Below are 12437 nucleotides of genomic sequence, written 5' to 3' on the forward strand. Positions count from 1 at the left end.
TAAATAGTTTATTATAATATTTGTATGCATTTTGAAACTTAATAAAATGCACATGATCTGCTTATACTTAGTGAATTTATAACATGATTATAATATTTAGACATTTTATAGATTGCCAACACACACGCCCTGAGTGCGACCTAGTGTTTGTTGTATGCCTCATTACACTTCACGGCAAAAATGATTCTGTTGAATATCATAACAAATAAATATAAACAAATGCAAATATTAAAATTAAAACAGACTAAAGTTATAGCAACAATATCAGGCTATTACCTTGTTCGGGGAATGTATCCATCAATATCCACATTTATGAAGGAATGAGATGCCATTCATCTGCAGCTGACAAAGAATCCTGCTCCATGTCATGTGTCTTATAACAGACTAATATGCGAAAAAGTGATCTATCGTGATACAAATTGGTGTATAGTCCCATTGGTCACCCAACATAACACACCTGGCAACTAATTGCATGATGTCCGCCATTCCTTAAAAAAGTTAATCCTTTGAAGGAAGGACGTTGTTTTTTCAAAGAGACTTTACGACAGGGTGTATTCAGTATAGATTAGTAAATCTACATACACAAACACTACCTTTTGACAAATCCTCTGTACAGGACAAAAGCAATTTATCAATCAGCGTGTTATCGGTTAATCCTTTGATCGATGTTTGTTTTGTAACTCAGCTGATAATTCCCCTTACTGCACTTCCATGCGGGTTAGAGCGTCTGCCCGGACGCGGGTTCGATCCCTGACTGCGTCATACCAAAAGACGTTAAAATATGGTACTTGTTGGTCCCAGCCTGGCACTCGGCATTAATGGGTACAACAAGGACTGGTCGGCTCGGAGTTAGTATAATGTGTCGAAGTGGGGTATTCATGCTTCACTGCGGCATGGTATCACAGTGGGATAGCACTATAAAACCAGCTTCAGTCTGGGCTAGTACAAGCAGCCGCACATACACATACAAACGCATGCACGTCGTCATATGAGCGAAATATTCTCAAGCACGACGTTAAACCCAATTCCACCACCACCACCACTTCCATGCGCATATTACATAAGATGTAATACATTTGCCACATTAGACCTCAATTTATAATGATGAGTATTACTCCAGGCACAAGAAATGCTAAATGGGAACCTTTGTCGGGTAATCTGAGTGGTGTTATCACTAATTATACCTGTTATAAATTCATTAACTGACCATCAAGTGAATGACAAATAACCTGCGTAGGTTTACCACCAAACAAGGGTTACAACAAGAGAGTAGTAATCGCTGTTTTGCATGCAAGTTTGATTGCCTGAAAAAAAAACTTATGGGCAGACACTGTTTTGAAGATACGAACAGAACTTCATTGTTACGTAAGAAATATATGTAAGCATTTGCTGTGTACTTCGTTAAAAACTGTATATACCTATATACCTAAGTAAAATTTCAGATGTATTTTGCAATGGCAAAGTGGGGTTGTTTAGTTAATGGATTCAAATATACCAAATGTGCATTTTTTATATCATAGCATACATAATAGACATCATATTTTTACATGATTAAATATTGAGGTGAAAAACACAGAAATAGGATCAAATTGGATCAGTCACTATACCATCCAAACATTTGAAAATCTGAAAAAGCCTACACTGCTGGGATACTTGATTACAATCAGACACGAACTACCGGGGATATTTTCAAATAACGGCATCTGATGGGCATCCACCCTTCCTAATGTCCCAATGATTAGGTTGAAGAAATTCTGCCAGGGTGGACAGTAGCCCAGTCCCCGTGTCCGTCATGGTCAAGGGAGCAGAGGCTGGCCAGTTTGCAACTAGGATTCGTAATTAGACTGTTGGCTGGAAACAATAATCCCTCTGGATCAGTGGCCCTGTACTGTGACCAGTTAGTCAATCTTGTAAATGATACAGCCATCTAACCAACTATCAAGATTTTAATGAATCTTGTTGATGCATAAGAGCGTTACAGATGAGTGATGATTTTTAGTTGACATATTCTTGTGGTAGTACTTGATAGTATATGGTGAAAAGACTGAAACGGACATAAAAGTTCAAATTAGTTCTACAATAGTTCTGTCAGTTCAAAAGGTCATTGAAATTAGTCTGTACAAAGTCTTTTAGCTTATTTATAATTCTTACATTATACATTCTAACATGAGACAAAGAATGCATTTAACTCATGGAAATGATTCCTACATCAATAATCAATAAAGAGAGAATTCAATCATATTTTCAGTGAAGTAAAATTCTGTGACCTCTGCCAATGGAGCCAAACCACAGCAAAAGTTCAGAACATTTAGAAGTACATTTAAAGCTCATTTCCTGACTAAAAGTTATGCTGAAAGTGACAAAAAAAAAAACCTTACTCAGATAAAAGAAACAAAACTTACACTGTGTGGACTGCATAATTGTCTGACTTTAGTTAATTGGTTCCCAAATAGAGCTGCTGGGTAGCAGACGACATGCAGGGCTCACAAATCTATCTCCACTGGGAAGAGTTTACTGGGGGAGGTAACTCTATAGCTGATAAACTGACTGAAGTGTTCATAAAATCTTCAATGGGTGTAACAGAACAGGCCCTTTAAGTTTGAGTGTGCTTTGCATGGATAGACTCTGCATAATGCCATCATTGTCTTCTGTCCTCTAACATAACGGTACCGAAGATCTTTCTCTCTGTTCAGTCAGAGCACTAGAATCTTCGCGAAACAAATGTATCTTCATACTGCTCTCTTTCACGCAGCACAATCTCATTCTGGATGCACTCAGTGATTTTCAAGGCCTTAATGTTTGCTTGTTTTTCCCTCTCCTACCAGTTGCATCCAGCCCTCAAGGACCAAGGGCAGTAGGATCTACAATGGTCATGCACAACTGTTTCCTTTCACTCATTGTGAAAGTCAGAGATCTTAGCTGCACCAACCACGGTTATAGCAAACTAAAATTAATGGTTCCTTAAAGTTCCTTATAACCATGGTTTACTGTACTGGGATGTACCGGATGCAGACCTTCTATACGACATGAAAGGCATCAAGTCAAATGTGTCATGTTATATGGATGACCTAATTACATGTACAATGTAGCCAATCAACCTCGATCTTATGCGGCATACAGTGAATCTCCTCGCTTCAGAAGCTGGAGTTCATATGTCATATGACCCTGGTATCATGATGACACACAGAGCTTAAGTTGATCTGTGTCTCAAATTGTTTAATCCAGATTATTCTTTGGGACTATTTGATCATTTGTGATACTGGGTTGTCTAGTCATTTGAGGGCACTTCATGATGGCACTTCATGATGGCACGTCCAGCAATATGAAGACAGTCTTAAAAGTGTCATTTACATATGCCAATGATATAAACATAAAGCCAACAAAGTAATCAGTTTTGAAATTATCAGCACATGTGAGCTAACAAACAATAAAAAGAGCATGTTGAAATGTTGGGAACTACTTGGATGCACTGAGGGCAAGTTATGCACATAACACATTCACTAGCTAACAAAGACTGCAGCACTATAGTTAGTTTCCTTACTGGTTGTTATAGCTCTATAGTACATGGAAGATAGGCAACAGCTTGATATTCTGGGGTGAAAGTGTGATCAACAAACAAATACTTGTCGTGTTGTCATGTCAACACCCAGATTGTTACTCCAATCCCAGACACATTAGCTTGAGATCACTCCACTTTCACGTCATGGGAATGCCTGAATGCATCCACTGAATGACAACATCTTCCCGGAATGTTGCTAATGTAATTCAACTTCAAAATTACGAATCTTGTATAGGAGCAAGATTCAAAGCATTCCTGTGCCGCTTTCCCTGACTGTTAATAATGGCCACGAAGCTTACGGAAAGATAAGAAGGATAGTGTGCCAAGCTGTGCCACCCTCCATTATTGTCTTCAGAGAACAGTTTCCTAGAACTGGCTAGCTAGAACTGAGGACAAAAGGTGATTAGATTTTTTGCCTGTTGGATACTGGGGGGAAAGATGAGGAAGACTGAAATCTTAACTATCATTTTAAATGGCACCTACCAGTCTAATGTAGTACTGATTTACATTATTATTGAAAATTATTTTTGATGGCACCTTGTAGTTGCATACAACACAAATAATTAAAATTGTTGTGGGTTAATGGTCATGAGCATGGCGGTTCTTGGAGGGGCCCTAACTTAATAATTATGGAAGAGGAGTTGAATTGGGCGACTACGGAGTAGACACCAGCAACAGCAGGATATAGCAGCAGCAAAATGATAGGTAAAGACATGTCTGCTGAGAAGTAGGAATATATTTATATGCCAAAATAGTCCCCACCATTGATAAGTGGAGGGAAAATAAGATCCAACTGAAAAGTAGGACCCCTATTTAGAACATTGTTATAATATGTTTAAGCCTCCAAGAATCTCGCCTCACCAATAACAATTATAATTGGGAGCATTTACAGAGGGATTGAAATGTGTAAGAATTTATATGGCAAAATATATAATAACAAGGCAAGCTAGGGTGGGGATTTTACAGAATGATGTTGACGGCAAGATGAGATTGGCGCGAATGACATTCAGAAAGTGACGTAATCGGCACGCATATGATACATGACGTCATTGGTAACTAAGTGACGTAACTATGGCAGCAGATAACAGAATGTGGAAGTAAACACGAGATTTCGGAAGCAAATGCAAAGGATGCCAGAGAATGGTTTGATAACTGCATTTAATGTCAATCACTTAATGTAATTTCATTCATGTATTCGGTCAAGCAAGTTAATTTAGATGGCACTTTCTAGTAACACTTATAAGTTTTGTAACACTTATTCACATTCATGTATTTCGTTAAGCAAGTTGTTTTAGATGGCACCTCTCAGTCTGATGTAATGCACATTCACGTATTGTGTCAAGCAATGTAATTTAGATGGGGTCGTTCAATAGCACTGACTGAATCTAGAAATTGGGGTAGTGAAAATATTGTGATTGGATTGGACTCATGTTGTAGAATGTTTGTCCTGAATTTGGCGGGTGGAACCAAAATTGTCATTGGCAATATATTGTTAGTTGTCCTAATTACAGGTGTTAGAGTTAATAACGCCACTGTCAAACTTTTCCACAGGTCTTTGTTTGGTTTAAAAAGCCAGGCAAATGGAAATATCTGAGAACAGTATCTGTATTATTTTCAAACTTAAATGACACACCAGTCTTATTGATTCGAGCTATGAGCTACATTATCCTGGAGTCAACGAGTAGTGAGGTGAGTAGTGAGGTGACCGATGCACAAGAGTATAACACCCAGAAACTGTCGGTGACTGAACATTTGGTCTTTACACTCATGCTAACTAAACATTATTTAACATCTGGACAAAATGCAATATATCTGATGTATTGGAGATATTATTGATCTTCACGCCAACAACTGTGGAAATGGATTTGCTGGATGTATATGTATATTTATATGTCACCTCTGTTCATCAGATGCCCCAGTGATCACCTCCGTCCCCAGCAACAAGGATGTGGCAGAGAACACCAGTCCCAACATCGACTGTAGCAGTAACATCACACCAGGCAAACCTTCAACAACAAGCTACAGGTGGACAGGTCCAGGTGGTTACAGCAAGGATGGGGCTGTACTTGACAGACCTATCACCAGGACTCAGGGAGGAGTGTACATCTGTACTGCCTCCAACACCCCCGGACTGTCAGACACAGCTCAGGTCAACATCAATGTCCAGTGTGAGTATGTGTTAGAATATTCAAATCAAACTATCCTGTGAATGATGGTAACACAGCTCATAATGTCGGATTACCAAATATGGTCATCAAACTTTTTATCCACAGATCTTAAAACATGAAAAAGATATTCAGATTTGGGATTCGGATCCCAGATATAAAAAAGTAATATTCAGATTCGGGATTCAAATACCGAAAACTGAATGTTAAATAACATCATATTTGAGATTCGAATATCAAAAACTGTAGTTTTGTTGTTTATGTTTTAAGTTACCCAGGTATACAACGAGCACCTGGTACATTAGTAGGGGGATGAAATAATGAATATTGACATTGGTCTTTCTTCGATCATCATCAAGGGTTGACGTTTGCAAGCAGAAAAGAGCTTCAGGACCGTTCACTATCTGCGAGGGCGCATGGCAGTGTGGGGGATAGATAAGTTTGACAGATAATGGTGCAAAGTTTCAAATTCCAAATGTGTAAAAGAAATGCACAGGATTGCTTATGAAGCAATTCACAGAACAGATGATGTCTATGATGGAGCGCCGGTTTGCACATGAGAAAGCTGCTACAAAGACATCTCCTAGGTCTACCAGCCTGCGCGAAGGGACAACAGCTTCTACAGCTGTCTTGGATGATGAGGAAGGCCCACACTCCCGGAGATCTTCACCCTCTGAAGTTAGGAGTTGGGAAAATTCTACTAACATCAGGGAAAGGCTCTTCATGCAGAAGCGGATCAAGTCATTCTCCAAGATCTTACTATGTTCAAAGATACGGATGGTCGTAACCATTGCACTCAGATTCTCATCAGGAGCCTCTACCTCAAGGAACCAGCCTGCGCAAAGGCTCAGAGAGTTTACACGAGACACTAGGAGGGATCCCTATTTAGAGGATCCTCGTTTAGAAGACCCTAGGAGGGACACGCACTGGGACCGTTCGCCTGCTCGCAGGTCTGCGCGCAAGGACATGCATCATTATGGCTCCTCGGATCAGGAGATGTTGGATAAGTTGGCCTTGGATGAAGAGGGTGACGTCAGTTTTTCAGATGAGGAAGTAACCTCATGGCAAAAATCTACAGGCAGATTTCAACAATGCAGTCATCTACAGGGTTTGCAAACCCCCCTAAGTTATCAACTGATATCATCAGTAGATGTTCATCTAGATTTTAAGATCAACGATTACGCACACTATTTCATCGGTGATATGAACTTCCCATGCAATTACAACAGCTACCCAGCTGTTTGATGATCAACCACGTCTGTCATCAGGGATAAAGACAGCGCCTCAGCGTTTATCAGCGCTTACACTGCATTTTGTCAAGTTCTACCCACATCACAGAACTTCGTCCCAGGCATGTTTGTGAAGCAAGTTACAATAATGTCACACAACGTTTGAGAAAGCACCAAAGATGAATCTCGATCATAAATGTAGCTACATTTATATTTTCTCCATTCGACATCATGCATGTGCAGTTTACAAGAGATCGAGGGAACATACTCACAGACGACACCAGCCTAAGATTGGCGTCATTGCAGTTCCTCATCGAGACATCGCATCCGTCCCTATGGTTATTAGACTAACATTCATTTTGATGAATGTTTCGACTTATAATCGACGAGGTGATGAAGTTATCAACGTTACAGTAACCTATATGTGTATTACAACAGAATTGGGGTATGCAAGAATATTTTAGGACGCTTAAGACAGCGTGGAAACTTCATCAGAAATTCTGTACAAGACTGCATTGTCTTCAGTGAAGAATAAGAAATTGAAGAATAGAGAGAATAGAGACGCAACTGTCAGAGGGATAGTCTACTTACATCAGCTCTAAGCGGCGAATATTTTCACATGCTTTACTCAACCAACTACACCCGTGTTCACTCGTGTTATTCCGGGACAAGCCAAATGGCGAGGTTACGGACAAGACTGAGTGATGACGAAGGAACCAACGACTGCACAAGTTTCCATGGTGATCAGTTTGTTGCAACACTGGTGATGTCATATATCTGGAATCTGATTGGTCCATGAGAGACAACGCCCTGCGCAGAAGGAGGTCGGAGTTCACGTACCAAACAACTTGTAAACAACTCGTTCAATGTGGGAAAGGCTCCATTTACAGTCCACTTAGCAGGGTAGCAGAGGACTTCCCCTGTCAGCAGAAATTATTTATCTGGGGACTTGCAGCGACAAGCGTTAGACGATTTCTGCTCTCGGCAGCCAATCTACTATAAATAGACTTCACATCGATGGCAGTCCCAGTACATCATAGATTATTGCCGATCTAGAGACGACGAATTATGCATCATCGCTGCACATTGTTGGTATTCTGGTGACAACATCTTCATTACATATTACCGGAAGATTGATCAGATAAGCTTCAAGCCAAGATTCCAGAATTGGTTGTCTCTCCGCTTCCATTACGGACATGGCAAAGGTTCCTATGTCCGCTTACCCATAACGTAGGACATGATTTGCAGCAGATGGTTAGTAATCACCTAAAATCGGAATTGGAACCAAAACAGTTGGAACCAAAACAGGATCAAGCAATACTCTCTCCGCTGGCACTATGAACTTGGCAATGTATTCTCAGTCTACTGACCTCAGCTCAAGACATGACCCGCAGAGGGAGCTTACAGTTGCGCCCACGGCAAAGATTTGTTAATGCTCACCTGTACAGTATGGACCCGATTGTACTACCGGGCAACCTGATGCTGTATGCTCTTGTGGTGGACTCAGAAGTTGAATGTTTGCGGAGGAACCTATTTAACAGAGCCGGCCTGCAACACTCATCTTTACGTAGATGCGTTGCTACAGGGATGGGGTGCTCACCTCGACAACGAAGTTGCAGCAGGGAAGTGGTCGAGCCAGGATGAACTTCTCCATATCATCCAGTTGGAGAAGAAAGCAGTGATCAACACCTTACAATATTGGTCGAGGGTACTGAGCAACACAATGCTCACGGTCCACACGGACAAATCCACAGTAGCGTTTTACATCAACAAACAAGGATCCACAAATTCAATAAGTTTGTTAAAGATCACCTTTCACCTGTTCAGCATTCTCGATGACCTGAACATCTACATAAAGGCGTGTCACATTCCAGGAGCAAAGAATGTCATGACAGACGCTCTATCTTGTCCACTCCAACCATCCCAGACGGAATGGATATTACATCCAGAAGCATTTCGGCTCATCATAGGCATTAGGATCCCCAGCTGATAGACCTGTTTGCGACAAAATTCAACAAACAGCTACCAACATTCGTCTCACTGGTGCCGGATCCTCAGGCATGGGCAACAGACGCTCTAAGCATCTTCTAGGATGGACTAAACGCGTACGCATTTCCACTTCCAGTACTATTACCACAAGTATTACAGAAAATCAACCAGACAACAGCGCTGCAACTGATTTTGGTCGTGCCCTACTGGCCAGCGAGGGTATGGTTTCCCATCCTCATCAAAGAACTCGGAAGTCCAAACTACCAGAGTGGTCGAACCTTCTCGTCCATCCGCACACCAAGCAAGCTCACTGGAATCCCTCATCGTTCCAACTACAGCTTGCCTAAAGTAAAGAGGATACTCTCCCAGATCGGCAAAGGCAGTACCATTTGCTCTAAGCAGATCGACACGCGATTCATGACAGGTGGAAGAAATTTAAACTATATGCATGGCGGAAAGGATTTACTACAACTAAAGCATCTCATTCTCAAGTGGTGGAATACTTGTGTCATCTGCGACAGACGAGGTGTTTAAAAGGTTCAACAATCTAAACCTACTTGGCTGCGCTCAGCACAGTTATCGCCATGAAAACCGGCGTTAAGTTGACCAAAGTACCTGAATTACTAGTTCTACTATGCTCGTTTAAGTTGGGGGGCGGTGGGGGAGCGTGGTGGTTAAAGCGTTGGCTCTTCACGCCAAAGACCTGGGTTCGAATCCCCACATGGGTACAATGTGTGAAGCCCATTTCTGGTGTCCCCCGCTATGATGTTGCTGGAATATTGCTAAAAGGGGCGTAATACCAAACTCAGTCAGTCAGTCAGTAAGTCGTTTAAGTTGGAAGACCAACAAGAGAAATTTAAGGCTCCTGCTTGGGATCTCAACGTAGTGTCACCAGTGACATTTACAAGCCTCTAGAGCTGACATCCTTTGAATTGTTAACACAGAAAACGCTGTTTCTGATTGCCCTAGCAACGGCAGCACAGATGTCAGAAATCCATTCTCTAGATTTTGGAGGAACACAATTTGAAACAAGACATCGTGATATCGTATATCTTGGACTGAGATGGGATTTTATTGCAAGAATCAGCTGCCCAGCCAGCCTGACAGACAATTCCATATCCCAGCATTATCTACAGTCCTTGGTCCAGAGGATACACAAGATTTAATTGAAGCTTAGATTAATAACGTCTGCAAGACTTGCTACTGGAATCTCCGAATGATTAATCCCTTGATCACCTTGGAAGCTGCTAATTGTCTAGCTAGATGTCTGATACTGAGTAGACTACTGTAACAGCCCTATGTAGGACTCCCTGATGTCCTCCTCGACAAACTTCAAAAGGTGCAAAATACGGCAGCACGAATCATGACCCTCACCTCCAAGAAATCCCACATCACTCCTGTTCTGGCTTCCAATAAAAGCAAGGATCCAGATCAAAATTCTCTGTATGACATATAAATCTCTGCATGAGCAATCTCCTTCATACATATGAGAGCTGATATCAGCCTATGCCCCAGCACGGGAACTAAGATCTCAACACCAGAACCTACTGACAGTGCCACAATACAAACTCAAGTGCTTTGGTCAGAGATTTCTTGAACATTATGCCCCCTACGTGTGGAACTTTCTTCCCCAAGATCTTAAACTTTCTCTAGGGTTTGATTCATTAAAAGTGAGTGTCAAAACCTATCTCTTCCGCCAGTTCTATGAATATAACATTGTCATCATCCCTTCCTATGTACTTTTGATTTTTGCGCTTTGAGCATGTTGCTAGCGTGTAAATGAGCACATTATGAATGTGCACTATTATGTTTACAGATTAAAGATGAAAATGCAGCAGAGAGGGGTCGGGTGATCCTGGCACAGTCAGGCTGGTAAGGCTCATCATCAGCTCAGGGCCCTCGCCCCCTCTACTCGCAGCCCAGACAGCGAATGGGACTTCTCTCAGGAAACAATGCCTAGTTGAACCCACCAAGAACTTTCCGGTGAATAGGAAGGCTCCCCAGCACTGCAGCCTTCTGCATTACCCAGAGTGTCAGAAGGGCTGTGCTCCCGGCGGAGAACCCGGGCACTCTCCTGATCTGCGCCAAGAGATCAGGAGGTACCAAACCAAGGGCACCGAGAACAATGGGGAGCTGAGTCCAAATGTCATGCCAATGTCATGTCATGCCAATATCATTATTACTATCATTATTATTACTACTATTACTAAATTTGAAACACCACGACTATTTCGAGGCCACGTTTCAAAATCAATCAGTTGATCCACGAGGTGGCGGCAGTTCAGGTAGCACATGAACGATACAGTAGTCGACCAGGTCACGGTCAGGTGAATGAACCAGATAACGGGGATGACACGTGTTTTTCTTGCCAGAATGCACAGTCAGTTGAGCCCTCAACGGGAGGCACGAATGATACACCGTTAGGTTGGAAACAAGACCGATATCCAGTCACTGAATACAGGCAAGTGAGATTATTCAAATTGCCTCTATTTACCCAGCAGAGTAAATGGGTACCTGGTGGGATAAATCATGTGACTATTCAACTTTCTAGCGCCTCTTGGCAGCCTGGATTATCAGGGATAATAAAAGGTAACATGTCAACACTTTGAGCATGTGCTTTGTACATGGAAAAGGAGTGGTTTATTATTTATTTTTCTAACAAGCGCTTATAGTCCCTCTGATTTCTAATGGATCTTGGAAGGTGTATTCTGTCGTTAGGTTACCTTTTCATCAACTCCATCTCTCTAAAACAAGCTAATGGCATCTGGCCTACCTACTTCTGCCATGCTTTACGACCATGTGTTAAGCTGGGCCTCATCCTGCTTATCGCAATATATTCACTGTGGCGCAAGTTAGTGAGCGCAAAGGGAGCCGAGTACCAACTTGGGAACCAGCTTGGACCATGTGTAAGTTAGACTATAATGAATTTTTTCATTGGCTGATAAATAGTATTTACTGCGGACTGAATGAAGCTGATTGGCCAAGAGCTAATACATTGAAAATGGGTGCAGTAAACATTGTGATGTTAGGTGGTCGAGTGTTACAGGCGGAAATAAGTTTAATCTCAGGGAGTCAACGACACATTGATTAGTGATACTTTTCTATGAAGGTGCGTCTTTACAAATATAACGCGCTGTATGCTAAATGCGCTGTAATATTTTTATGCACCATGTGGGAAGTTATTCCGTGATTTCGCAAGTCTGCGTTCACTGCACATCGTGATGGGGCAATTCAGTTCCAATATTGCCAATATGAAGACTAAGCATCCTGGGCTAGGAGTATGAATAGACAATTCCATGTCAACCTTCATAGGATGGGTTTTTTCCCCGCCAGTGATTCAAAATTGATAGGGATTTCTCAAACCTGAACTTGAATTTATCCCAAACTTTTGTTCACAAATCGTTACTTGTAGGGAGTTTTAGATTTGAGATTTTTAGACCATGCATACTAGATTGATATTTTTTCATACGGCGGTTGACTTACCTTGGGAATCGG

The 12437-nt window shown here is 41.6% G+C and overlaps 1 protein-coding gene across 6 annotated transcripts in view; it reads left to right on the top strand.

The window, feature by feature from the left end:
* The window catches only part of LOC124253579 (hemicentin-1-like), a 143390-nt gene that overhangs the window by 70956 nt on the left and 59997 nt on the right, over window positions 1-12437 (top strand). For 5 of the 6 annotated variants that reach the window (XM_046687386.1, XM_046687385.1, XM_046687383.1 and 2 more), the window contains one exon: window positions 5470-5727. In XM_046687386.1, the coding sequence (XP_046543342.1) occupies window positions 5470-5727 (258 nt within the window). The remainder of the gene's footprint in view (window positions 1-5469; window positions 5728-12437) is intronic. The other variant, XM_046687384.1, reaches the window with a different exon arrangement.

This window comes from Haliotis rubra, unplaced genomic scaffold, assembly GCF_003918875.1.
Source record: "Haliotis rubra isolate DU_JTF1 unplaced genomic scaffold, ASM391887v1 Scf545, whole genome shotgun sequence".
In the NCBI taxonomy this organism is placed as follows: Eukaryota; Metazoa; Mollusca; class Gastropoda; order Lepetellida; family Haliotidae; genus Haliotis; species Haliotis rubra.